General features: G+C 47.6%; 1 protein-coding gene across 2 annotated transcripts in view; it reads right to left on the bottom strand.

Annotated features, from left to right (window-relative positions):
* PRKRA (protein activator of interferon induced protein kinase EIF2AK2) overlaps positions 1 to 27,864 on the bottom strand; it is a 700,997-nt gene that overhangs the window by 403,172 nt on the left and 269,961 nt on the right. For both annotated transcript variants that reach the window (XM_069616107.1, XM_069616108.1), the window contains one exon: positions 14,256 to 14,334. In XM_069616107.1, the coding sequence (XP_069472208.1) occupies positions 14,256 to 14,334 (79 nt within the window). The remainder of the gene's footprint in view (positions 1 to 14,255; positions 14,335 to 27,864) is intronic.

Raw genomic sequence — 27,864 nt, 5'->3', positions numbered from 1 at the left:
TGCCTGGTTGATCAGGTCCCTGTGTGTGACGCATGCTCTCCATCGCCTCAGCAATGCGGGTTAGGACCTGCCTCACAGCGGCCATCTCATTACATAAGCGCATCGTGTTGCTGTCCATGGCGGCTTTCATGTCCCTTGAAAAGTCCCGAATCTCCTCCCTGGACAAGGCAGCCTCGCTCACTTGCCGGCCAACCAGGGCATTGAGCTCCTCCTGGCACTGTCGTATTAGGCTTATGCTCTCGTCTGTGGCCCTGCCCCTATTTCTCCTCGCCGCAGCTTGCTGCATGTGGTTGCCATCAGGGGAGCTTGCCACGGGACTCAATAACCCTGCCAGTGATTCTCGGGCATACACGTCATGGATGCTGCCATTTGTTGTTTTGCATGGGCTGTGGTGTGAAGACAGCTGGGGACTGGGTGTACGCTGCACTTCCAGTGTCGGACATGGGTCCTCCACATCACTCATGGGTGCCGTGGTAGCTGCTTCCCCGACGGAGCTATTGGCTGCAGACAGCGTGCCTTCTGCCACTGGCTCCTGAGTGGTGGGGGTGGGGGTGGGTGGTGTGGGTGCTACCACAGTGTCGGATGGGATATCAAGCCTTGGTGTAGTCGGTGCGTGTGTGGCTTTGGACCACTGGGCCACTCCAGATTTCCCAGTGCCCCTCGATGTACTGGGCCTGGTGCCTGCATCCTTGCCCTTGGCCTGCTTTTTGGGTGGTGGGGCCTGCGTTGCAGAGTCCACCTCCTCACTGTCAGATTGTGAGCCTGTGGGGGAGCAAGACAGGGATAGCATCAGTGATGGGTCAACGTGCATCATGCATATGTTGTTGTTGCTGCAGTTCTATGGATTTGGACATCTAGTTTGGACATGCAGTTGTTGGCCAGATGGGTGGGTCATCCAGACATGAGTCAGGGTGACACGTGTGTGAGGTGCTGCATGCATGTGGTTGTGTGGGGATGTGCACGGCATATGTGCAGGGTTCTATACATGTGTGTGTGATGCCCCCATCCATTAGATAATTCCCATGTCACATTTGGGGGAGGACCTCATGCTTTGCATTGCAGTGTTTTGCATGGACACTCACCTCCATCTGACGTTGTTGCCACACCGCGCTCCATTTGGCACACTCCCTCGATGGATTCAATGCCAATGAGGCTGGCACATGTCTCCTCCCACTCCTGCATCTTCATCGGGGATCCTCCTCCGCCTCCTGTGCCCATGGCCAGACTCCTGTTGGCCGATAGTATACTGCGTACACGGAGGCGCAGAACGTCCCACCGCTTGCGCACGTCCTTTACGGTGCGGGGGGTGGTGCCCACCGCACTGACTTTCCGCGCCACCTATGCCCAGATCTCAGCAGTGCGGGACGCCGCATGTCACTTGCAAACACTACATCTGCGTTTTCAGCTAGTGTGTCTGCTAGCATTGTCAACTCCTCGTCGGAGAAGCGTTGTTTGCGCTGGCGCACATCAGCTTTCTTTAGGGCCTTGGGCATTCTTTGATGTCGTGGTAAGAAGTTTTTCCAGCTATGGTGTTGCTGCGGGTCCTGGGTGCAGAGGATGGCAATGGATTGTGTTTTTAAAGATGGCCGCCGAGCTCTTTCCCGTTCCTGTGCGATGACGCTATTTCCGGTTCCGCTTTTTTACAGTGAGCGTTAATAGCGGTGACCGCTAATGGCGGTAAGCGCTATTAGCGGTAACCGCTATTTCCATGTAGCGTGAGGGCGGAGGTGCTATCAGCACTTTGTTCAAAGCCGGTAAGGTGCTCTTGGGGGACTTTTGCGGCATGGCGGTAGGGTCATTTACCGGCATGGCACTATGCGCGTGTCAGCGTACTCGGAATGGGGCGCTATTAACGGTCGCCTGCGAGGGCGGACACGCTAATAGCGCCATGCCAGTAAATTCTGTTTTTTACCGCCTACCGTGTAATGAGGCCCATTGACTCCATTTAATATCAGCCACAGCTTTTATTCTGACAAACGAATGGGCTCAGAGTATCTAGGAACTGCAAAGAGCAGAAGAACAAGTTACTTACCAATTGTAACGTTCTTTCGACTGGATGTTCCTCCCACGTATTCCTCATCTTGTGATCATTTGTTATCGCCAGCTTTGCTGCTTCGGAATTTTTTTTCCGGCAGAGGGCGCTGTGCTCGAGGCCGTGGTGTTGATTGTCCCTCGATGGGCTCTGTACCGTGTCGACGTCACTGATGGTATAAGTAGCTGGAGCCGCACCCGTTGGCTGCAGTTCTGTTTTTTTCAAGGAAATACTCGTGGAACATCCAGGCGTATGCTGTGACCGATGGGCCCATCGTGAGAGGAAATTGTAAGAAAATACATAAACTGTACTGCGGGGTAGGCTAGGAGGGTCGAAGAGGAATACGTGGGAGGGACATCCAGTCGAAAGAACGTTACAGTTGGTAAGTAACTTGTTGTTCGAATGGATTGTGTCCTCCCACGTATTCCTCATCTTGTGATAGACTCCCATAGCAGTGATCAATTTGGAGGTGGGAGTGCTAGTTTTTGTTTTCATGGAGAGAGTGAAGTACCGCTCTGGAAAAAAGCCCCTCATAGGAGGAGGAGGCATCTAAGCAGTAATGCTTGATAAAAGTATGCATTGATGCCCATGTTGCAGCCGAACAAATATCTTTTGCAGGGACTCCCCTCTTCAAAGCCGCAGAAGTAGCCATTCCCCTAGTGCAGTGAGCACGTAGCCCGTCCAGTGGGTCTTTTCCTGCTAATCTGTAGCATTCCAATATAGCTAGAATGGCCCAGCGGGATATAGTTTGTTTTGTCACCGCTAACCCCAATTTACGACCTGTGTAACCCACAAAGAGTTGGTCGTCTTGACGTAATTTTGTCATTCTTGAAATGTAAAAGCTGAGGACCCTCTTGGGGTCCTAGGCTATGTAATATCTCCTCTTCTTTTCCCAAATGAGGGGAGGAGGATAGAATGTTGGTAAAACAATTTTCTGTGACAAATGGAAGTCGGAAACTACTTTCGGCAAGAAAGATGGTTTAACTTTCAGAACTACCTTGTCCTTGTAAAATGTGGTATATGCAGATTTACATGAGAGAGCCTGTAGTTCACTAACCCTACGGGCTGATGTTAATGCCACAAGAAGAACAGTCTTTAGTGTTAAAAGCCTCAATGGACAGGAGTGCAGAGGCTCAAATGGTATACATGTCAGGAATTTAAGAACTAAATTTAAATCCCAAGTTGGAACGTGAAATGGTATTGGTGGATATACATTTGTAAGTCCTTTCAGGAACTGTATTATTAAAGGTATTTTAAAGTAAGAAACCTCTTTCAAGGAGCGCTTAAAAATGGACAGTGCAGCAAGATATCCTTTGATTGTCCCGATCTGGAGCCCCAGATTGGCCAGATGTAATAGAAAAGAAAGCACCATTGGTGTGGTACATTGAAAAGTGTCCACATCCCTATCTTTGCACCAGTTACTGAACATATTCCAACAACACCGGTACAAGGATTTTGTTGCTGGCCTCCTGACCGAAAGCAAAATCTCCATTACGTTATTCGGAAGATCCCAATCCTTGTATCTCAACCTCTCAGAAACCATGCATGAAGGTTGAGTGTGTTGACCTCTGGATGGAGAACACGACCTTCCTCTTGCGAGAGAAGCTCCTCTCTTTGTGGAAGACGTACTGGAGGGCAGATGGACATGTCCAGAAGGTCCGGGTACCACGTCCTCCTGGCCCAATCCGGGGCAATTAGGATCATGGTTTTCCTGAACTTTCCTTGTTTTCCTGATTACTTGAGGAATCACGGGGACTGGAGGAAACGCGTACAGCAGGGGAAAATCCCAATCCACTACGAACGTGTCTCCTAGAGCTCCTCTCGGGGGAAATTCCCTTGAGCAATACTGATCGCACTTCCGGTTTACCATGGTTGCGAACAGATCCACTTGAGGGGTTCCCCAAAGGACGAAGATCTCCAGAACGACTTCCTGAGCTAGCTCCCACTCGTGGGAGACTGTGCTCTGCCTGCTCAGAGCATCTGCCGCTGTGTTCTGCTTTCTGGCTAGGTGAACTGCCGATAGAGAAATTCCTTCTTGTATCGCCCAGAACCAGATCTGCCTTGCCTCTCTGCACAGAGCTAGTGATCCTACGCCTCCTCTTTTGTTGAGGTAGAACATGACCACTGTGTTGTCCGTCATTATCAGGACATTCTTTCCCTATACGGAGGGCGGGAATGCCTTCAGCGCTAGTCTGATTGCCCTCCGCTCCAATAGGTTGATGTGTAGTATGGACTCCGATGGAGACCAACGTCCGCTGATTGTCAGATTGTTGGTGTGAGCTCCCCACCCCGTGAGTGAGGCGTCCGTCACTACTGTTATCTGTGGCCATGGTTGCCAAAAAGATTCTCCCTTGAGGATGTTGTCGTTGTAAGCCCACCATGTTAGATCCTGAGCAACTGCACTCAGGACTTGTAGAAGATCTTTGATTGACTGATATTTTATTTCTATCGCGCTCGTACACAAGTGTTTCAGAGCGTGACAAGGCAAGGGAGGGGAACAGGGGAGAACAAAACAGCGCGCTTACTAGGCCCAGTGACATTGAGAACGCGCAAGTGCATGGGAGAGGGGGGGGGAAGTGCATGGGAGAGGGGGGAGGGGGAAAGTGCATGGAAGGGGGGAGAGGTGGAAAGTGCGAAGCAGAGGAGAAACAGATAAATAACAATAAATAAATAATAAAGGCAACAAACAGTGGTAACGCAGCCAGCAATTTGCAAGTGCTAGGTTTAAGGCAGCAGACAGGGTAGGTCCGATAAATGCAGGTAGAAAAAGGGGGGGCTGTATGGGTTCAGATACAGACCCCAGTGCAAGGGGGGGCCCGGAGGCAGTGTGGGAGGGTGACAGGATGAGCAGGTACCTGGGCCCAAAAGACAGAGGATGGCCAGGTGCACGGTGCCAAGAGAGAACAGATCAGCAGGGGAGAGGGGGAGCGAAGGCAGAAGAAAAGAGGAAGGTCTTGAGGTGCTTCCGGAACCGGAGATGGTTCTCCTCAAGTTTTAGAGTGGCAGGGAGGCTGTTCCAGAAGGAGGCCCCAGCCGAAGACAGATCTACCCCCAGCTCGTTTCTTAGAAAAACGAATGACCCTTAGTGAGTTGGAGGTAGAGGAGCGAAGAGCTTGCGAGGGGAGGTATTTGCGGAGGGATAGCCGAAGGTATTTTGGACCCAGGCCCCAGAAAGCTTTGTGGACAATGCAGAGGGTTTTGAATTTAATCCTTGCATCCACTGGGAGCCAATGAAGAGATTTCAGAGCTGGAGAGATATGATCCCAGGGCTTGAGGCCAAGGACAAGTCTCGCAGTCCTGTTCTGGATTAGTTGCAGAGGGCGGAGAGTAGAGGCAGGTAGATTTAGAAAGAGGCTGTTACAATAGTCCAAGCTAGAAAGAACCAGAGCTTGAGATACCATGAGCTTCTGGGGGAAGGAGAGGAAAGGCAGAGTACCTCTGAGGAGGTGCAGTCGGAAATTTGACTTTTTAGAGACCTCAGAGATGTGAGCGGAGAAGGAAAGGGTGGAGTCAAAGATGACCCCGAAGTTCTTAGCCTCGCAGGTGGGGGCAGGAGGAGGGCCAAGGGAGGCCGGCCAGAGAGTGAGGGGAAAGGATGGTGAAGGTTTGCCGATGAGGAGGATCTCCGTCTTGCTGGCATTCAGACAAAGATCATTGGTGGCACACCAATCTTGAATGGCAGTTAGGCAATCAGAGATGAGAGAGCGAGAGGAGGTGGCAGAGGGCAGCCTGAAAATGAGTTGAGTGTCGTCAGCGTAGCACTGGAAATTTGAGCAGAAAATGGCAATGCAGTGGGCGAGAGTTGCCAGGTATTGGTTGAAAAGCCAGGGCGAGAGGTTAGACCCCTGGGGAACACCACAGGTAGAGAGGAAGATAGATGAAAGGAAGGACCCAAGTTGGACCTGGGAGGGTCGATCTGAGAGGAAAGAGGTCAGCCAGGCCAGAGCCTGATCAGTGATACCCAGGTTTTCACGGAGACGGTTGAGCAGGATGGTATGGTTGACCGTGTCGAAGGCAGAAGAGAGATCGAGGAGGATGAGGACAGAGGGAATGTCAGAGTCAAGGTTGGCGAGCAGATCTTCACGAATGTTTAGGAGAGCAGTTTCCGTGCTTCTGGCAGCTCTGAAGCCAGACTGGTGGTCATGGAGACAGCCAACAGAATTGGAATGAAGGTTAAGCTGAGAGATGGCCAACTTTTCCAGGATTTTCCAAGAAAGGGAGTAATGGAAATTAGGTGATAGTTAGCTGGACAAGAAGGATCAGCTGTGGGTTTCTTGAGAAGAGGATGCACAAAGGAGTGCTTCAAAGGGGAGGGGAAGGATCCAGAGGCAAAGGAGTGGTTGCGAAAAGCAGCAAGAGCCGGAGTGAGGGTGTCAATGTGGTCCCTGATGGTTTTAGAGGAACAGGGGTGAACCTGTTTTGAAGAGGCTTTCATAGATAGGACTTGTCTAGCAACCTCGTCAGGGGTGAAAAGAGGAAAGGACGAGAAGGATGGTGGGAGGGTGGCTAAAGGAGGGTCAGCAAGCACAGATGGAGAGGGAAGAGGAGGAGTGTGGGTGGAGAGGGTGGACAGGATGTCCTGTGTTTTTGAAATTAAGTGAGAGGCAAGGGCATTGCAAAGAGCCTGGGAGGCAACAGGAGGGGTAGAGACTGCAGCAGGGTTGGCCATCTCCTTGCAGATTTTAAAGAGTTCGGCCGAGTAGTTAGATGCCGCAGAGACACGAGCTTGAATGTGGACTCTCTTCTTGGTGAGGACAGAGAGTCGGTATTGCCTTTGTAGCAGGCGACAGGCCAGTTTGTCAGATGATGAACAGGAAGTCCTCCATTTCCTCTCAGCTGCCCTACAATTGCACTTGGCTTTGGACTTCAAACGGATCCTCATGACAGGGGCAAGAACATCAAGCGTATCAGAAATTGAAGAGTAGAGCAGAGACAGGGCTGTATCAGGATGAGAGACAGCCAAAGGTGGAGAAAGTGGCGGCAAAAGCCTCAACTCACACACGCTTCATGGGCCGGATGTCCGAGAAGGTAGGTGGCAGTGTTGGGGTAGGCTTGGCTTGGGGGGAAGAGAGGGAGAGATGAGATGAGAGGAGGGAGTGATCGCTCCAGGAGAGAGGAGTGGTCAGAGGGATGGAGAGGGGGAGGTCAGAAGAGATCAAGATATCGAGTGTGTGCCCTGCAGAGTGAGTCGGGCCAGAGGGGAGGATGGACAGGGAGAGGGAGTCGCAGAGGTCACGGAAGAGTACAGAGGAGGAGCAAGGAGAGTCTAGATGTATATTTAAGTCACCTAGGAGGAGTTGAGTGGTAGAGGCCAGGAGGGAGGAGAAGAGATCTGCCCACTCAGAGAGAAATGAGGTGATTTGACCAGGAGGCCGGTAGATGTTAACCACAGTAAGAGAATGGGTAGGCGAGAAAGAAAGCCTACAGACAAGGTATTCAAAAGAGAAGTAGGTCTGAGTGGGAATGATAGAGGCAGGAATCCACTCAGGAAAGATCAGGGCTACCCCCCCCACCAGACCGGGAGGATCTGGGTGCTGAGAGGATCTTGTAGCCATCAGGGAGGTGAGTGTCAAAGCTCGTAACAGAGCTGGCCGTGAACCATGTCTCAGTAAGACCAAGGACATCAAGGTCTAGTTCTTCAAGGAGGTGGCAGATGTCAGAGGTGTGTTTGACGGCAGAGCGAGAGTGGCAATATGAAGAAGGTTGCCAGCCTTAAAGACCTTCCGGGGAGGGGTGCAGATCAGAGGTACGTCCTGCGGAGGAGAAAGAGCACTAGGAGGGGAGGAGGAGGAGCGAGAGGGCAAGGTAGCCAAGGGGGGAGAGGAGGGGCCAGCAGGAGATGAGAGGAAATTGATGAGGCGAGGGAAGCGCCTATCAAAGAGGAGGAGATTGGCCTGAGGGCCTTGGACCATGACAGTGCCATTTAGGTAGACATTAATGATGACTTTAGAGGAGTCGAAGGAAGCCATGAGAACTTCCCAGCGAGTGCCACCATTAATGGCAGAGGAGGAGATAGGGCAGAGAACAGAGACCATATGAGGAGTCCATAGATCTGGCGAAGGTACGTCAAAGAGGATGTCGGTAAGGGTCTGTCTGGTGGAAGCATTGGAGTAGGTGTCGGCGATAGGAAGATCAGGATTAGAGGCCAAGATATCCTTTTTCAACTTCTTCCTACCAGACTTAATGAGACGGGAAGGATAGTCAATGCAGAAGCAGTTGGAGAAGATAGGAGAAACAGAAAGCGCCATTGGGGTGGAAGTAAGGAGAGGATGGAGATACTGGGGGGCTAAGGCAGGTAGGTGTGAGACAAAAGAGAGTGGTGAGGTCACTGGGCTGGCAAGTTACAGAGAAGAAACAGAAAAATACAGAGAATTTCGCACTGGGCAGCAAGATATGACTTTTTAGCACAAAGCAGAAACAGCAAGATTTTACTTTTAAGAGCAAAGCAAAAACAGCAAGATTTGACTTTTTCAATCTTGGAATTGGATGTTGGCAAAGGGTTTAGGAAGCACTGCGCAGCAAGATGACAACATGGGAGCAACAAGCAGAAAGAACAGTGATAGTCAAAGGCAGTAGAAGTGATTCCATAAGGAGGGAACTAACCCATAGTTCTGGAGGTGGCAAAGTCAAGGCAGTCCAGATTTCTTAGAGGAGAGAGGTGGCCGCATCATTGCGGTTAAGGTGCAGGGAGGACTCCAATTAGCGTTCTGGAAGCGGACGGACAGGAAGCAGACAGGGGCCTTGGAAGTGGGCCTTTGCTGAGAGGGCTGGCTGGAACCTGTCGGTCCCTGATTGGATGGAAGAAAACACTCAGCAACCAATGGGAGTGCAGCACAGGGAGAGGTGATTCAACACAACCTGTCTACACAACAAAGAAAACCAAGGGGGCCATCTTGGAAGGGCCAAAAACAGTCAAATAAGCAGCAATAGGAGGAAAAAACAAGTGCTTTCAAAATAGCATGCAGCTCCAGGTATTAAAAAGCTCAAAAAATGGCTGCATGATGAAAATGCCAAATAAAACAGTCCTTTCCAACAATATTATGCAAATTTCCTCTATTTTTCTTTATCTTCTTTTTTTTAAAATTTCAATTTTTCAGGTTCAATAATTCCCCAGGAGGTGCAGTAATGCACAGAAAGTGCACCTACCTAATGGAATGGTCAGTAGCCAGACACAAACTCCACATGTGCAAGAGAACAACAGATGGCCAGGAGGGTGGAAACAAGAGCCTCAGATGACATATTAGCTGAGAATTGGGACCACTGAGTTCTGAGGGCCCATTGGAGGGATCTCATTCTCAGTCTGGCCCCTGGCACCAGAAAAATGCAAGATGCCAGGAGACCGAGCAACCTCAGAAAATCGAAGGCCGGTAGATGCTGGGCTTTCTGGAATTTTGTTACCATCTACTGGATCTGGAGAGCTCTCACCTCGGGCGGCGAGGCTTTGCCCGAGGAATGGCTAAGACTGCTCCTATAAACTGGAGTTGTTGAGATGGTATCATGTGGGACTTCTTGAAGTTGAGGGAGAAGCCCAGGTTGTGGAGGAAGTGGCAGGTGATCGACAGATATTCCTGAGATTGTCCTGGAGAACGTGCTCTGATCAGCCAGTTGTCCAGGTAGGGGTAGACGTGAATCCCCCCCTCACCTGAGACTCGCTGCCACTACCGCCATCACTTTGGTGAAAACCCTCAGAGCGGAGGTCAGCCCGAATGGCAGAACTCGAAACTGATAGTGAGAACCGTCAACTGAGAACCTCAGGTATTTTCTGTGCTTGGGATGGATTGACACATGAAAATAAGCATCCTGAAGGTCCAATGATACCAACCAGTCTTGGAGTTGGAGACCCTGAAGGATCTGAGAAAGGGTTACCATCTTGAACTTGTCCTTTCTGAGGAACTTGCTCAATTTTCTTAAATCCAAGATGGGTCTCAGTCCTCCGTCCTCCTTCGGGATAGGAAAATAAGGGGTGTACCAACCCTTGTTCCTCTACGCTACAGGTACATGTTCTATTGCACCTTTCTCTAGCAGGGTTATAATTTCCTGCAAAATTTTGGTAGAGCTGGCTCCCGGTGGATGATCGCGAGGTCTTTTTAGGAAGGGAAGGCAGTAACCTTGGGCTACTGTTTCCAGTGCCCAAGCATCTGAAGTAATGCCTCGCCATTCTTTCAGATGCTGAGAGATTCTGCCTCCCACTAGTGTTTTGTATGATAAGACCTCAGAGAGATTTGGAGGCGGCTGCAGGAGCGGCTGCAGGAGCGGCTGAGGGCATAGATGCTGTTCCTGAAGATGGCTTTGTAGTCTTTCCTCGTCCACCACGAGTGACATTCCTTTTGCCCCTTTGAAAAGCCTGTCCTCTTCCTCTACCAACAGAGGAGTAGTATTGAAAAGGACAACCCCTCCAGGAAAATGAGCCCGAATAGGGTTTCTGAGGCTTTTGCATGGAGGCACGAAGGGATTTAGCTGCCGCTTTCGAGGTCTGTAGTTTTTCTAGGCTCTCATCAGCCTTACTACCAAACAGCCTCGAGCCATCAAAGGGCATGTTGAGAAATCTGGTCTGCACATCTGGTGCAAACACGGACTTTCTCAACAACGAAAATCTGCGTAGCGCTGTGCTTGATGCCATGGACCTGCTAATACTATCAGCAGTATCCAGTCCAGACTGGAGACATTCCCCCATTGTTTCCTTCCCGTCATTGACTATATTCAGGAAGCCTTCCCTTTCCTCGCCTTCCGGAATATGTTCAGCCGCCGCCAAAATGCATTCCCACAGGGTATGTGTGAACCTGGCCAGGGTACAGGTGACATTGGTCGATTTCAAGGCCATGCTACCCGAAGTAAAAAATGTACGAGTCCAAGCATCAACCTTTTTATCCTCCCTGTCCGGAGGTATGGTTGGGTATGTGGTCTGCCTGGAAGTAGTAGCGGCCTGAATAACCAGACTTTCTGGCACAGGGTGCCTATTCAGGTATTCTGGATCCGAAGTAGAAGTTTGGTACTTCTTTGGAAGATTGCTGTCTACTGCAGCAATGCTATCAGGTTTTTCCCAGTTCCTTTCAACTGTCCTTTGGAGCGTCCTATGGAAAGGGAGAACTGGATCTTTCCGGGGTCCCCGGACTATAAGGTCCGTCATATCGTCTTGCTCAAAAGTAGGGGAGGCTCTTCCCCAACCCATATATTCAATCACCCTACTCCTATACCCCGAGTCTGAGTCTGCATGTTCAGCAGGATCAGGTGCAGCAAACTCCAATTCAGGTGATGTGTCAACACCACTAGCAGAATGCAGAGTTTCACATAGGTCTCTCATTTTTGTTTCAGGGCTTATAAGTTCCTCTGGAACTTGTCTAGTGCCAGATTTTACTCCAAAAGGAGTGACATCTTCATCCTCTGAGCCAGATTCTTCAAAAATTGAAGACATGGACCTAAGAAAGTCCCATTTGGGTAAAGGTGTAAACCTTCTCTCTTCCTCCTGATTTCTCATCGAAGGAATAGGTGTTTTCTTCGAAGGGGTCGAAGGAACCTTCGACACACTCGACGAAGCCTTCGATAAAGGCGTTGAGGATAATATAGGCTTCGTTGTCGAAGCTGTCGGCGCCGATGGCGTCGACGAAGTTGCACTCTACTTCGACAATTTCTGCCTTTTATGAGGGATCGGAGAAACACTCGAGCCTCTCTCGACGATTTGTCGACTCGGGTTTTATGGGTACTACTGGGTTGTACCGCCGTAGTTCCCGACTTCCCTGTGTCGTCCTGTGGAGCGACCGGGGTCTGGCTTTTCTGAGGTTTCTTTGAGGGGGTCGAAGCCACGTTCTCAAAGACCTCCATCATTTTTCTTCTAAAGCTCTCCCAATTTTGAAGGGGAATCCGATCTTGTTGGACATCGAACCAATTTCGATGTATCGGATGATGACGATGGAGATCTGTCTCTCCTTTTTAGCTTTTTAGAAGAAGATGAAGAAGATCGTCTCGACCTGCTACGAGATCGGGATCTCTTCAAATGTTTTTTATGATGTTCCGATTCTTTTGAATCGGACGATTTCTTATTTTTTTTTACAAGGCATCCGAAGAGCCCTTCGACGCCTCCCGCCCCACCGCTAACTTACTTTTCCTCTCACGTAGGGCCTTCTCTGTCATTGACGGACAGGAGCCACAATCGCCGGTTCGATGGTCTGAGCCCAGACACCAAAGAAAGATACAGTGAGGATCGGTGATAGACATCTTCGACCCGCAGTCGATACACTTCTTAAACCCAGTTTTGGGAGTCGAAGTGGTTGATGAAGAAGATATTTTCTCGACAGAAAATCTCGAAGCACGCCGTTCACGAGAGCGAAGCAATCGGAAAAACGGAACTGAAGCCAAAGGGTGCGGCTCGCGCTACTTATACCACCAATGACGTTGACACGATACGGAGCCCATCGAGAAACAATCGACGCCACGGCCTTGATTACAGCGCCCTCTGGCGAAATTTTTTTTCCAAAGCAGCAAAGCTGGCGATAACGAATTATCACAAGATGAGGAATACATAGGAGGACACAATCCATTAAAAGCATACTTTGTAATTGCCCGAGAGGCTTAGTAATGGGGTAAGGCAAACAAGAGGTAGGGATATTGTACAATGACGCTGTGTATTCACAGAAGGCCAAAGGAATCAAAAACACTTCATCAGCTTTGCACAGCTGGAAATGAGGTCTTATGAGCCAGCAGATGTACACTTGTACCAAAGAGAAAATGCTCTACACTGTAATAGAAACCCATGGTCAATTGAATCTAGGCACTTGCAAGCCCAATGGCCCTGGAGCTGTGTGGGGTCTGACCCGAGGAAGATGGTTGGTTTATGTGAATGGATGTGACACTATAATATGTGTAATCATATTGTAATGGTATCTGAAGCAATTGACATGCTGCGGTTAACTTTCAGTATTGGGTTTGTACTAGAAGTTCAATGCAGCTCCCAAGTGCTACAACCACCCTGCTATGTTCCCTTTGTAATATTGGGTTGTTGGGCTGGCTGATGTACTATCTTGCCACTTGTGAAAGTGGATCCATATGACAGAGAAGAAAAAGGAAAATTTAGACACTGAACGCTAAACCTTTCCCACTACACTTTGGCAAGAAAAGACACTTTTTGTGGATGCCTCTATAAACTGATTAGGCACCTAGGACTTTCCCCAGAATTAAGAAAGGAACTTTTTGGTTTGTCTTTTGATAGGACTGTAGCACCTTCACAGAAGAGTGATTGGGGATCGTGCTAAGTCTGTGCACTTGGAGTCGACTAGATGAGGAGTGGGAAGAACAAGCTAACTGCTGTAGCAAGCTGTGACAATAAAGTAGTCTTATTTTCATTTGTAGACTAAGTTCTGCAAGTCCCTGCTAACACAAGAACGGAAGTTGTCTTTCCAGCAATGTAAGTGATTTATTTTATGAGCCTTCCCAGAAAGAGATGCAAATGCTGCATTCCATGAAAGAGTTGCAAATACTGCAAGTGTAAGGGGGGTGAATAATACCCAGGCACACACCAGGCTAGACACAGATGTGAGACCGAGAATATGGTCCAAATTTAAAGCTGGACTTTAGTTGCATAAAAGGAGACAAGGAAGTGACTTCAGTGAGAACAAGCAAGCAAATATTCATGAAAAATTAAATAAGAGAAAAATGTGTTCTGTGGGGTTTCTTTGTGCAACGACGCAGCCCATCAAGCCACAAGCTATCCCAGCAGAGAAATATAATCATCATGGAAAGCCAGAGGGGGCATTAATTAGAGCACAAGTATTGGTCCTATTGAGCAAATGTTATGCTATGTTGCAAGGCTTTTATACTGCACCCTATCACCACAGTAGTGGTCCCAGAGCGCCTGGCTTGTGTGTATTGTGCCCCCACATAGTGTAGGCAGACCTTAGGCTGCATCGCAAAATTAGTAGGGAGAAAAGATGAAGACCGAAAAGCGGGTGAAATGTAACAGACGTAGGGATGGGGTGATGTAGAAGTGCTTGTTGATCCATTAAGGTTGACCATAGGCGGATTACAATAAAGGAAGGTATGTTCTAAACGTGTATGGCAGCAAAAGACGACACTTGTTGAAATATATTTATAGATGGTATTTCTTAGACAGATATAGTTGAGATGTCATAAGAAGGTGCTCACCAGGATGTGAGAGGTGGACATGAGAGATGTATCCAGAATATAGGCAAATGAAACTATACAACATACAAATAAAGCACTATGTCCTTACCTGTAGTGTACCAATAGGATTGGGCTGGTTTGGTTGCTGCTTAGGCGTATCTGTGACTGCAAGTTCTTGCATTGACAAGCTGTACAATAGAATTTTCAAAGTAAATTATAATTTTAAAGAACAAAAATCTTTCTCAGAAATTAGACTTATGCGAACACTTTTTCTGTTAATATATTTCGATTAGGTTTATTCTTATGCAACAGTATAATTCATAATAGCGGTTTAACAAACCTAGAAATGCAGGTGTTGTGGGGTAACTATCGCTGGACACAAATAGTTGCAGCTATTAATATGTAGTAGCTGTGCTGCAATTGAGCCTCAAATTAATGATTGCACCTGTACAATCACATATTCCACATATTATGGATTGGTCGAGGTAGCTGAAAATGGCAGTTCTTTAAAGTAATATTTAATCAAACAAAAATTCAGAAACATCGAATGCATGTTGATTGTATGCTTTTTATTAGCAAACCATATTTTTTCTGCTAACAAGTGTGGGTTCATTATCATCGCAGATCTTTTCTCCTAGTTTTAGTGCATAAACAAATATAATATGATGCACCTAGTGATTGAATTCCATAATTTAAATCTTTAACTTCTGGTGCACATGTTGATTTATTAGTTACCAATTGTTATTTTCCTAAATTTCATGTGTTCTACCTTTTCGCATCATCTTTTACTGTCCAAATGTTTCAAACCTTTAATTATATAATCATCTGAGAATAAAACGTATCAGAAAATTACAGCTAAATACACTACCCTTCATGGCAAGAGTTGCCACAAGAATTCATTCTTTATTTAAATTTGTATTTTCTAGTATTCATCAGACAATAAGGCTTTCAATACAAGAGAATGTAAAATCACATTTATAACAGAATATCAAACAAAGCAATATCAATAAAAGGCCAATCCATATAAAACCAAAATTAAAGTGCACGTATTAGTTTAAACCTCTTTAGTGGTGACCCACATTTTTACCAGATGATACATCAACACCACATAATAAGCCCAAAAATAATAGTTTCCATGTACTTTTAATACTTTCGGGATTGTTGACCCAAATTCCTGTGAACCTAAATATCTTCCTTCTTATGTTGCTTAGGCTTTCGCAGTAGAGTAGCAGTTGTTAAGTGATCTCTAGTGACCGAGCTCCACAAAGCCTACATAGTCTGTATTGTATATCCAAGTCCATCCTTGGATGAGCAGGCCCATCCTAGCTGGGCAGGTGAGCATTATCGCATGTTGAAGTCCCCCCCTGGGCCTCTTGTATCATCTTGACTGTTTGTGTGCCCCCAGGCCCGCTGTTTCACCCTTTCTCCCTCTCTGTTCACACTTCCTCCTTCCCTGTTCCTTTCACCTCCCTCCGACTCCCTGCCCTCCCACCCTGCCTGATTCGTCATTCCTCCTGTGTTAACTGACCCTCCCAGGGCAGCCCCCTGCCCGGCAGCCCCTAGGCAAAGGGCGGCTCACACATAGGCACACCAGATAGTGTCTTCAGGTGTCAGCAGGGGAATGCCCAGGGGCCAGCCATCAACCAGCTGCGACCAAGGAAGGTAGGAGTTGACCGGGATAGGCATAGAACTCACTCTACCCCTATATAAAATTGCATTGTGAAAGTCTTTAAAATTGCATCTTGAAAGTCTTTAAAATTGATCATGAAACCTAGGCCTTTTGCCCTCTATCCAGGATTCTCAAACTTAGGTGTGTTTTTCTTCCAGTTTTTAAAATATTGCATTGTGAAAGTCTCTGAAATCTGAGTGTCAGTCGTCGTGTCCAATTGTCAACTTGTCTCACCTCTCTCTGTCTCATCTGCTTGCACCCTGTCCTGTGTCCTTTCCTAGTGTTCTCCCCTTCCCTCTCCCTTCCTCTTCTCTCCTCTCTCCTCTCTCCACCTTCTCTATGGTGCTCTATGTCTCTCCTATCTTCTCTAACTGCTTCTTTATCGACTATCCTGCTCTCCTCACTAAATCTGGTAGGACGAAGTTTAAAAAGGACATCCTGGTCTCCAACCCTGGCCTCCCTATCGCTGTCACCTATACCAGTGCCTCGTCCAGGCAAACTTTCACCAACATCCTCTTTGTCGTACCCTTTTCAGACCTATGGACTCTACATATTGTCTCTGTGCTCTCTCCCTTCTCTTCCTCTTCCATTAATGGTGGCACCCGGTGGGAGGCCCTCCTGGCTTCCTTCCACTCCTCTAAGGTCATCATTAATGTTTATGTGAATGGTACCATCTTCGTTCAAGGCCATCAGGCCAACCTTCTCCTCTTTGATAGACGCTTCCCGTGCCTCATCAACTTCCTCACCTCCCCCTGCTGCCTCCTTCTTGGCTACCTTGCCCTCTCCTCCTTCCCTTTCTGCCTCCCACCCCCGTGTGCTTCTTCTACACCTTCGCAGGGGGTACCTCTGATTTGTACCCCCCCCCCACCCCGGAAATCTTTCAAGGACGGCAACCTTCTCCATATTGCCACTCTAAACTCTCGCTCAGCTGTCAAACACTCCTCCGACATCTGCCACCTTCTGGAGGAACTTGACCTTGATGTCCTCAGTCTCACCAAGACATGGTTCACGGCCAGCTCTATCACATGGTTTGACACTCCTCCCTGATAGCTACAAGATCCTCTCCGCACCTAGGTCCAACCGTTCCGGAGGCGGTGTAGCACTGATCTTCCCCAAGTGGATTCCTGCCACTGTCATTCCTACGCAGGCCTTCTCCTCCTTCGCATGCCGCGTCTGCAGGCTCTCTCTATCTCTTAGCCATTCACTTACTGTGGCTACTATCTATCGGCCACCTGGTCAGATCTCATCCTTCTTCTCTGAGTGGGCAGACTCTCCTCTTCCTTCCTGGTCTCGACCACTCAACTCCTGCTTCTTGGAAACTTCAACATCCACCTGGAGGCTTCTTGTCCTTCCTCTGGACTCTTTCGCAACCTTTGCGTCTCTCTCACTCTCTATTCTCCCCTCTGGCCCGACTCACTGTGCAGGGCATACTTTGGATTTTCTGATCTCCTCAGACCTTCCCCCTTTCTATCCTTCTCACCACTCCTCTCTCCTAGAGCGATCACTTTCTCCTTTCCTCCCAGCTCACCCTCTCTACCCCTCAAGCCAAGCCAACTCCAGCACTGCCACCCACCTTCTCGGTCATTCAATCCATGAAGAGCGTGTCAGTTGAGGCTTTCGCCGCCACTTTCTCAACCCCCCCCCCTCCACCTTTGACTGACTCACACCCTGACACAGCCCTTTCCATGCTCCACTCTGCTATATCTGGTAACTTTGATGTTCTTGCCCCTGTCATGAGGATCCGCCTGAAGCCCAAAGCCAAGTGCAACTCCTGGTACGACTCAGACCTCGCCACCCTCAAATGCAAGTGCAGGGTGGCTGAGAGGAAATGGCGTGCTTCCGGTACATCCTCTTACAAACTGGCCTGCCGCCTGCTTCAAAGGCAATACCAGCTCTCTGTCCACACCAAGAAGAGAGCTCAATCCAAGCCCACGTCTCTGCGGGCATCTAATAACTCAACTGAACTCTTTAAAATCTGCAAAGAGACTGGCCAATCCTGCAGTAGTCTGTACCACTCCTGTCCCTTCCCAGGCCCTTACAAAAAGTACAGTTATCAGAAGAAACATGTACAAATGCTCATCGCATTAAAATTATTCCAAAATGTGTTCAATACAATACCTTCGTTCAACAAAAATTATTCAAAAATTGGATTTTTGCAATTATTTCTTATTTTATTCTTATTGCTTTTTTTTAATTCATCACATATCAAGAAAGTGTCAAAAACAGCCTTACATCATTAAAACTTCATTCCAGAACATACCAAAGATTTGGTGTTTGAACAATATCATATTAAACTAGCACCATATTGTAATCATACATACTCATTCTTATCAATTACCATACATACCCATACAATAACCACTCATATCTGTGCAAAAAACTGCGCAATCATAACAATGTCTAAAACACAAGAGATTGTCAATTCGACCTCAGATGTAACATGATTATTGTTTTCTATCAATGCATTAAACATACAATCTATTTGGCATATATTAACAATTTAATTCTAATATTTTCAATTGCCAGAAATTATTTTTGTGAACTAACAAGAACAATCGAGATCCAAAATAACTAGAACTTGAGATATTATCATGTCTACTCAAGTTTCGGGCATGGTGTCGGATGTTTTTTAGCTACCTAAGCTTTCATCAGGACGTATACAAGTGTTGTCATTTTTTATCACAATAGTAGGTGTTGAATCTATTTGGCCGATGATAGGTCTGTCTTGTGTTTAATTTGCAGGCCTCACAACTTGAGAACACAAAAGGAGAAAACAAATAAGAGAATATCCATCAATGTAAGGACCATCTATAATTCTAGTCAACAAAGACAAGCTCTCCAATTGTTTATGATAAATCAAACCACTTCGCATTCCTATATTGTACGGAAAATATTGTTAAACTTTTCCTAATTCTGCATCCTGTCACTCTGTCCATATTCGTATACATTCATATAAAGAAATTTAAAAATAAGCAGAATCTGCAAGGGTTGTGAACTGTTCACCTTTCAGTTGTCCCCGCTATCCAATGCACAGAAAAAGGTCATAGAGAGAGAAGACAAAGACAACCCCCTCACCTGTGTGCTGGGTCTTTCTAGGGGTGATCTCAGCCTCTTGCTCAAGCCCAGTCACTCTTTTGGCAATGACCCACTAATCAAGTAGGAACAGAGGAAACAATTAGCGCCTAACCTGTGTGGCTTTCCTGTTATTACTCATAGGGAGGCATCCATCTCTTTCCAAATAGGATAGTGTCTTTGATTGCCAATTACTCCTAGGGTTCTTGAACCGATGCCCAGTTGCTATTCAATTGAGGAATTCCTCAACTCCCTGTATAATACAGGATAGAATATAATTTCAGCTTTCTTGAACCCAATCGTTTTTACACTATCCATTACTGCCAGCTCCATATACAGTACCCAAGATTGGGGTCCCAGATTGTTATTACCTTGTAATGATATTGATGGCAGATGGTGTTGCACCCAAAATTTGGCGCCCCAAAGTGTGGAGATTCACTTTCATTCAGACAGGTATGCGCCATAAAACGATGTCCAGCCCAATTTGATCAAAACTGTGTAAATAAAAAACACACAAAGAGGGTGGGGACTTTTACCAAATTCTCTCACCCTTCAGCAATCGAATCGCTCAATTGCCGCATGGCCCTCTGCACGGCAATGGCTACTCATTTCATCTCCAAAACCCAGGACATCCTGTCCTCTCTCCCCTCATCTCCCCTTCCTCCCTCTACTCACTGCTCTTCCTCTTGCCCTTCTTTGGCCACCTCTCCTCACTCCTTTTCTGCCTTTTCCCTGTTCTCCCCAGACAAGGTTTCTAGACAAGTCTGATCTATGAAGTCACGTCAAAATGGCATCATCCCTGTTCCTCCAAAACCATCAAGGACCACATTGACTCCCTGGCTCCTGCTCTGGCCAACTTCTGCAACTACTTCACCACTGGAGTCTTCCCTTCCCCTCTGAAGCACTCCCTTGTGCACCTTCTTCTTAAGAAATCCTCTGCCGACCCTTCCTGTCCGGCTAACTAACGCCCAATCTACATCACCCCTTTCATGGGAAAACTCCTGGAAAAGCTGGCCATCTCCCAGCTCAATCTTCACACTGAATCGGTTTGTTGTCTCCATGATCATCAGACTGGCTTCAGAGCTGCCAGAAGCACGGAAACTGTTCTCCTGAACATCCGTGAAGACCTGCTCTCAAACCTTGCTTCCAACACCCCCTGCGTCCTCATCTTAATTGACCTCTCTTCTGCCTTTGATACGGTCAACCATGCCATCCTGCTCAACAGTCTCATGGCTGACTTCTTTCCTCTCTGATCGACCCTCCCAGGTTCAACTTGGGTCCTTCCTCTCCTCTATCTCTATCTCTACCTGTGGTGTTCCCCAGGGGTCTAACCTCTCTCCCTGGCTGTTCAACCAATACCTGACACTGCTTTCCCACCGCATTGCTGCGCTCTGCCCCAACTTTCAGTGCTATGCGGATGACACTCAGCTCATTTTCAGGCTACCTTCAGCCCCCTCTTCTCCCTCGCATCTCTGACTGCCTGTCCGCCATCCAGGAGTGGTGCGCCGCCAATGATCTCTGCCTTAATGCCAGTAAAACTGAGATTCTCCTCATCAGCACACCCGCTCCCACCTTTCCTGTCAGTCTCTGTGAGGCTAAAAACCTTGGGGTCATCTTCGACTCCACACTCTCCTTCTCTCCTCAAATCGCCGTCGTCTCTAAGAAGTCACACTACCAGCTGCACCTCCTCAGAGGTATTCTTCCTTTCCTCTCCTTCCCCCAGAAGCTCACTGTCTCCAGAGCTTTGGTTCTCTCTAGGCTGGACTATTGCAACAGCCTCTTTCTAAATCTGCCTGCTTCTACTCTCCGCCCTCTGCATCTCAACCAGAACGGGACTGCAAGACTTGTCCTTGGCCTCAAGCCCAGGGATCGTATCTCTCCAGGACTGAACTCTCTGCACTGGCTCCCAGTGGCTGCGAGGATTAAGTTCAAACCCCTCTACATTGTCCACAAGGCCTTCAGGGGCCTTGGGCCTTAATACCTTCAACTCTCTCTTCCTAAATATCTTCAGTCTCGAGCTCTTCACTCATCCGCCTCCAACTCCCTCAGGGTCAGTCGCTTCTCCAAGCAACGAGTTGGTGGTAGAGCTCTTTCTTCGGCTGGGGCCTCCCTCTGGAACAGCCTCCCTGCCTCCCTGAAACTTGAGGAGAATCATCTCTGGTTCCGGAAGCACATCAAAACCTTTCTCTTTACTTCTGCTTTTTCGCCTTCTCTCACATGCTGAATTCCTGGCTACAACTGAAACTGCCCTGGTTACCTGGCCACCCTCTGATCTCGGTCCCAGGTCCCCTCCCTCGCCAGTCACACACCTGCACTGATTTCCGGGCAACCCCTGCACCTGGGGACTGTCTTCTGTATCCATGCAGTCCCACTACCAGCACTTGACACCCAATGCACTTACCCTTGCATTTGCCACCAGCTGGCTGTACTTTTACTTATTGTTATTTATTCTATCAAATCTTGTACTGCACTACACCTCCCCTTAACACCCCGCACTTTCTCCTTCCCCCTTCCCATGCACTTGCGCGATCTGAATGACACCTGGCCTAGTTGGATCTTTGTCTTTGTCTTCCCTCTGTTCCCCTCCCTTGCCGCGTCTTGAAACACTTGTATATAGGCGTGTTATAAGTGCCTTATCATATCATATATCATATCATATCATCCTAGACCCCACCACTTCAAGTGGGTTGACCAGGTTAAACTTCAACCGCAAGTATTCTGTAATTATCTGATTCTGAGGATATTCAAATAGATATCAAGGGGAACAATCTTGTTTGCTAAATTGAAGAATATATTTGCCACTATGTGACTTGGGGACCAGGTCAACTCTGGTCTGTTCCAGGTCAGTAGCAAAAAAATGCCTGTTTAATGTCTTGCCTGAAGCAAAGAGAAGAACTATGTGAGGGGTCAATAGAAAGATGGGAACTCCATGTGCAGCACTTGTCCATAATCGACCTAAGGCAGGTTTCACCCAGTCCATTAACAGGACTATGAACGGCTGACTGTATGATGTTGAGCAGTGTTTTTTCAGGACTATTTATCAATTTCCAATCAAGTAAATTCCTCCTCACCAGAAGAGCACCACTGATACTAGTTAGCCCACATTCGGCAAGTCTATATTCTACTGAAGGTTGTCTGGTGCATTTGGTAACTGCTTTAAGACACATTCCTTCATTCTTTCTTAAACTAGATAGATGTTTCCTGCCCCATAGCTCAGAACCATAGAGTAGCAGTAATCTGATTTTAGCTTTATATAGCTGCAGGCAGGAATCAATGGAATATGCACTACGTTCACGGGCAAACTGGTCAACAGCATCAAGTTGCTGTCGAGATTTTGTCTCAATTTCTTCGAGCTGGGGCACCCAAGAAAGCCTACAGTCGATAGTAATCCCTAGACACGCATAAGTAGATACAATATTGAGCTGATTATGCCCCAATTCCCACCTTAGGGGTTTCGAATTTCAGTTAGTACGAGAATTGAACATCATAACTTTAGATCTGCTGGTGTTTATTAACAATCAATTATTTTTAGCAAATACAACAAGGCAATCCAGTTGGATTTGAAGACACTTTGGCCTGCAGTTAAGTAATACTAAATCGTCGGCATAGCAGAGCCACTGTAGACGATTCATATCCAACCTAGGTGGTAAGAAGAGTAGATCCTTAAATGCAAAGGTTAGATCGGCTAGATGCAAGTTGAATAGGATCGGGGCAAGGATACACCCCTGCTTTACACCGATAAATGTGGCTAGAATACACCCGTGCTTTAGACCGACAAATATGGCTACGGTGTCAGTAACCATGCCAATTGACGGAATTCTGACTTTAACCCTAGCCTCACTGTGCAGTGACAATAATTCTTAACAGGCTCAGAGGGAATACCCCACTTTAAAAGTTTAAGCCAAAGGGTTTTGCGCTGCACAGCCTTGAAGGCGGCGCTGAAGTCAATAAGAGCCACGTATATGCTTTCATTCAGAACCTGCCATGAGTATTTAACAGTAGCAATAACTGCCAGTAGGTAAGTAGACGTGCCAGAACCCTTGCAGAAACACGTCTGGTTCAGCGATATGATATTCTGAGTGTGGGCCCAGTCATTTAGTTCACAAAGCAGTATGTGTGCAAAGATTTTAGGAGGGTCAAGCATTGCCAACATGCAATAATATTTTGGATTAACATGCAGGCTCTTCTTATGCACCTGGATGATACTACTACTTAACTAAGAACTTGGTAGTTTGCCAATGATGCTCATAACCAAAGATCAGGCCTGGTGCGATGGCATTCAAACAGCCATGCGTAACAAACTTGACCTACTTCAAGCTATAATTATGAACACTAGACTTACTCTCCCTACCCCCCAACCCCCACTCCTGCTCCCTCTCACACCTCAGATGCCTCCCCCACCTTCTCCTTCAAAACCATCCAGGAGAAAGACATCATTAACATATTGAAAGGCATCAAACCCTCCAATTGCAAAGGAGACCCTTGCCCTGCTACCATTATTAAGGACTGTGCTGACTCCCTCGCTCCATTTCTCACACCCTATGTCAACGCCTCCTTCACCACAGGGAAAGTACCTTCATCCCTCAAGGAAGCATGGGTCAGGCCTCTCATAAAGAAGCCCACACTTGGCCCCACCTCACCCAACAACTACATGCTCATTACCACCGTCCCCTTCCTTCTTAAAATTCTGGACAAAGCAGCCTACCTGCAAGTTCAACACTTCCTCGAAGAGAATAAACTCCTAGGTCTGAGACAATCCGGCTTCCGCCCCAAACACGGGACTGAGACCACCCTACTTGACCTAAAAAAACAGATGGATGACGCAAGAGACCTAGGCAAACCTATCCTGCTCCTTCTCCTCGATCTCTCCGCCGCTTTCGACCTTGTTGATCATGACGTGCTATGCCACCACCTGACTTCCACTGCCAACTTCTCAGCTGAAGCCAGTACCTGGATTACCTCCTTCCTACAAGGAAGAACCATGCAGGTTTTCTTTGATCTAGCTACTGCCTCACCTACCATTGTGCTATATGAGGTACCACAAGATTCATGCCTCTTTCCCACCCTCTATAATATCTTCACTCGCCCCCTCTTCCTCATCCTTGACGCCATGCGGATCTCCTACACCAACTACGCGGACGATACGCAGATCCTCCTCACCCTGACAGGTGACTATGACACTGACTCCTAGACCCTCAACATCATCTACAACACCATCCAAAGATGGATGGCTGCAAACAGCCTCTGTCTCAACTCAGACAAAACCGAACTCCTGCTTGTAGATTCCCCTGACACTCTCAAAAAACTTGACGCCCAGTTTAGCCACTTCATCATCGACTTCATCAAAATTCCAGTATCTGAGTCAGTAAAAACCCTAGGCGTCTACCTGGACTCAAGCCTGTCCATGACTAGACAAGTAAATGCAATTGCCTCCTCGGCTGCCTACCATGCTAAACTCCTCAATGCAGTCAGACACTTCCTCTCCAATGACACCTGCACAAACATAGCGAGAGCCATCACTGGATCCCGGTTGGACTACTGTAATGTTCTCTTCTTAGGGACCTCCACAAAAAACCTTGAGAAACTACAAGTAATTCAAAACAACGCCTTACATACTGCATAAGGCATTTCCAAAAGAGAGCACATCACTGCTGCCAGAAGAGCATCCCACTGGCTCCCCATAAAGGAGAGGATCATCTTCAAAGCCCTAACCCTCACCCACAAATGCATACACCTCGCCACATCAGCATACCTATCGCAAAGAATCCACCCTGCCTCTTCACAAGACCAACTAGGACCCCCTATGCAAACCTGCTCACCGTACCCATGGTAAAAAGAGAAAGAGCAGGTGGCGCCAGCTTCCCCTACTTAGCCGCCCTGCACTGGAATGCCCTCCCCACTGCCCTGCTAGTTGAACCATCACTCACTGCCTTCCGTAAAACCATGAAAACCATCCTATTCACCTGATCACCTTATCCCTTGACATGACGTCCATCCCCTCCCCGGGATACTATGACTGTGTACGTTTTTATGCATAACATGTATTACATCTCTGCTCTCCAATGCACCAACGTATGCTGAATGTAACTAAGTCTACTGCAAGTAACAGCGCCACAATGCCCTTGGGCTGTTTGTGCTCTATATAAATGTAAAAAATAAAAATAAATATAATCACGAAAAAAGGAAATGTAGTAGTCTGCCCCACCAGAGAGGATACAGTTTAACTAAGGGGTTACACAGGCCATCAGGTCCAGGAGCCGTTGAATTTTGTAAGCGATTTAATGATGCAATAACAGTCTCTTCCTCTCCAGTATACAGCCACTTGTCAGTAATAAAAGGCATGCCTGAGTGTGCATTACACAACCGCCAATGGTTCTCCTTATATGGGCCTCCCAGTCTGCTTTAGAGTTCTATCAGTGGCTTCAGCAAGTTCTCCATGTTCCCAACAACACTAGGCTGCCCCTTTTCCCGTTGCCTCAGGTGCTCTCTCTCCCCCCCAACAGATGTTCATCACTGCAGTAAGTGTCTCAAGGTTTGTGGGCGGAAGAACTGCTGTTCCCTGTTATTTACAAAGTCGAAGAATGGGGCCCAAGTGCGGGAAAACCGTGTCATATTTCCTGTTACATGTGCTGACAGTTTCTTCATTGCGACTTTGATCCACCAGTATGATGGCATCGGTCCCTCCCTTATTTTCCAAAATCGTGCTCTGTTGAGCTTTGCTGCCAGTAACAATTGGGTTACCAGATCTGCCCTAGGTCCTGAGGCTGGATATTCCCAGTCTTCTGGTACCTCCCCCAGGAGCATAACCTGGGGCACAACGGGAGCAGCGCTCAAGTAACGTCCTTTATTCTTGACTTGAATTAATGCCAGGACGTTTGTATTACTGGGCACTGCCACCACATGTGAAAAAAGCTCCCCAATTGGCCACACCCATGCCAGCAGCGATCAGAATATTCTATTGATATTGCATGCAGTCGCTGCGGTGCCATATGCCACCTGAAACAGCTTAACAGCACATTCTTTATACTCCGTACACGTGGAACTCCTATTGGTTCGTGCCCATATATGTTGCCAAGACTCTCACAGGATCTCCAGCCACAAATCTTACTCCCACTGTTTCATGTATGAGAGTTTATCCCCCAGCTGGGCCTTGTCCAATAACCTAACACTAAGTGATCCTATGGGTGCCTTGCCCCTCAACTAATTTAGTTTTGATACCTCTTTGAGGGCGTGTCCCCGCCTGCTTTAGTTTATGATAGAAACCCAGTGTCTAGAGTGAATTTGCTTTTGCATTCTACGAATGTGCGGGGAAGGCCGTCTTTATACAGGTCTTTAAGTCACAAGAGCACCAAAGATTCCCAGCAGGAAATGACCCTCTTACCAGACCTGGAGAGAATTCTGGGTTCAGCAAAAGCGGCGTTAGCGGACTTATGCTAGCTTTGATTCCCAACCGTGCCCAGGCCTTCTCCCAGGTAGTGAGCGATATTTGTGTGGATTCAAGCAGGCCGGCTCTAACCTGTCTAGCTAAGAAGGCAAAGGGCAGATGAGTTAATGGAGTGTCCGTCATGCCCTGTTCTATTCCCATACACTTCGGATTGTTTTCGTCTAGTGCCCAGACAAACATTTGTGCAATCTAGGCTTCTTGATAGTATCTGTGCAGAGAGGGAACTCCCAATCCCCCCTAACTCTTTTGTTCCGAGGAGCGTTTGTTGCGATATTCTAGGACGTTTCTCTTTCCAGATGTACTGCCCTACTGCCCCCTGCAGGTCTGCCAGCTCTTTGTCAGAGATACTAATCAGTAAGGCCTGAAAAGTATATAGGAGCCTGGGCAAGATTAATTTTGACCGCCGTCACCCTTCCGAGCCACGATATTTCCTGAATTTCCCTGATTTTTAGTGTGGCTTTTGTCTTTTTCCATAGTTTCGGAATATTGGCCCAGAGAAGGTCTCTGTATTCCTGGGTGATGTTTACCCAAAATAGGTGAACCCCCTTTTCACCCATCTGAACGGGAAGGGCGATTGTAATTCTACCTGGGTTACCTGCGAAATTCCAATAGATATGCCAATTGACTTTTGATGATTGATGTGAAACCCGGAGACCCTGTGAAACTCCTCCAGGATGTCCATTAGTGGGGGGGGATTGACTGTATGGGGTTTTGTAGACAGCAAATGACATCATCCACGTAAAGCACCACTTTATGTGAGCTCCTTGCCCACTCCAGGCCCTGTATGAGGGGATTATTCCGTATTATTTGTGCCAGCGGCTCTATGGCTAGTGTGAAGACCAAGGATGACAATGGGCACCCTTGAGCGGTTGCCCTGCACAGAGGAATCGGGGGAGAATTATTCCCATTAACCCTAACCACGGTGGAGGGGGATTTGAAAGTTTGCTAAAATTAGCTTGATGAGGGATTCCAAGATGGCCGCCTGCTGAAGTGGACGCACGTCCCCTGCACTCCGCACTGACGAATAAAATAAAAGCCCCCAAAGGTGCACATATGATATGATATGATATGGTATTTGTAACGCGCCTATACACATGTGTTTCAAGGCACGACGAGGCAGGGAGGGGGGGGCCCAGTGGGTAGGGAAAATGTGACACCAGTACCACCTATCATAATATCAAAAACTGCAAATTTCCTGCTTCTAAATAAATATGGCTGAATCAAAGATAGTTTCCCTGAATGTTCAGGGATTGAACTCTCCAATCAAACGTCGGGTCATCCTCGATAGGCTGAAAATGATGCAGGCAGAAATAGGGATCCTGCAAGAGACACACCTCCTCCCTAAAGATGAAAAGCGCATGGCTCATCGGTCCTTCCCGCAGCAATACTTTGCATCTAGCGGAGGGAAAGGAGGGGGGTGGCCATACTAATTAGTAAGGCCCTATCTTTCCAAAAAACCCAACTCTGCAGAGACGAGGGACGATACCTGGGTCTGAAGGGGTCGATCAAAGGTAGAGTGTACACAATCCTGGC

Source organism: Ambystoma mexicanum, chromosome 9 (genome assembly GCF_040938575.1).
Source record: "Ambystoma mexicanum isolate Mex_15411 chromosome 9, UKY_AmexF1_1, whole genome shotgun sequence".
Classification (NCBI taxonomy): domain Eukaryota; kingdom Metazoa; phylum Chordata; class Amphibia; order Caudata; family Ambystomatidae; genus Ambystoma; species Ambystoma mexicanum.
The sequence above is the reverse complement of the archived record's forward strand: the minus strand, read 5'-3'. Positions and strand labels throughout refer to the sequence as shown.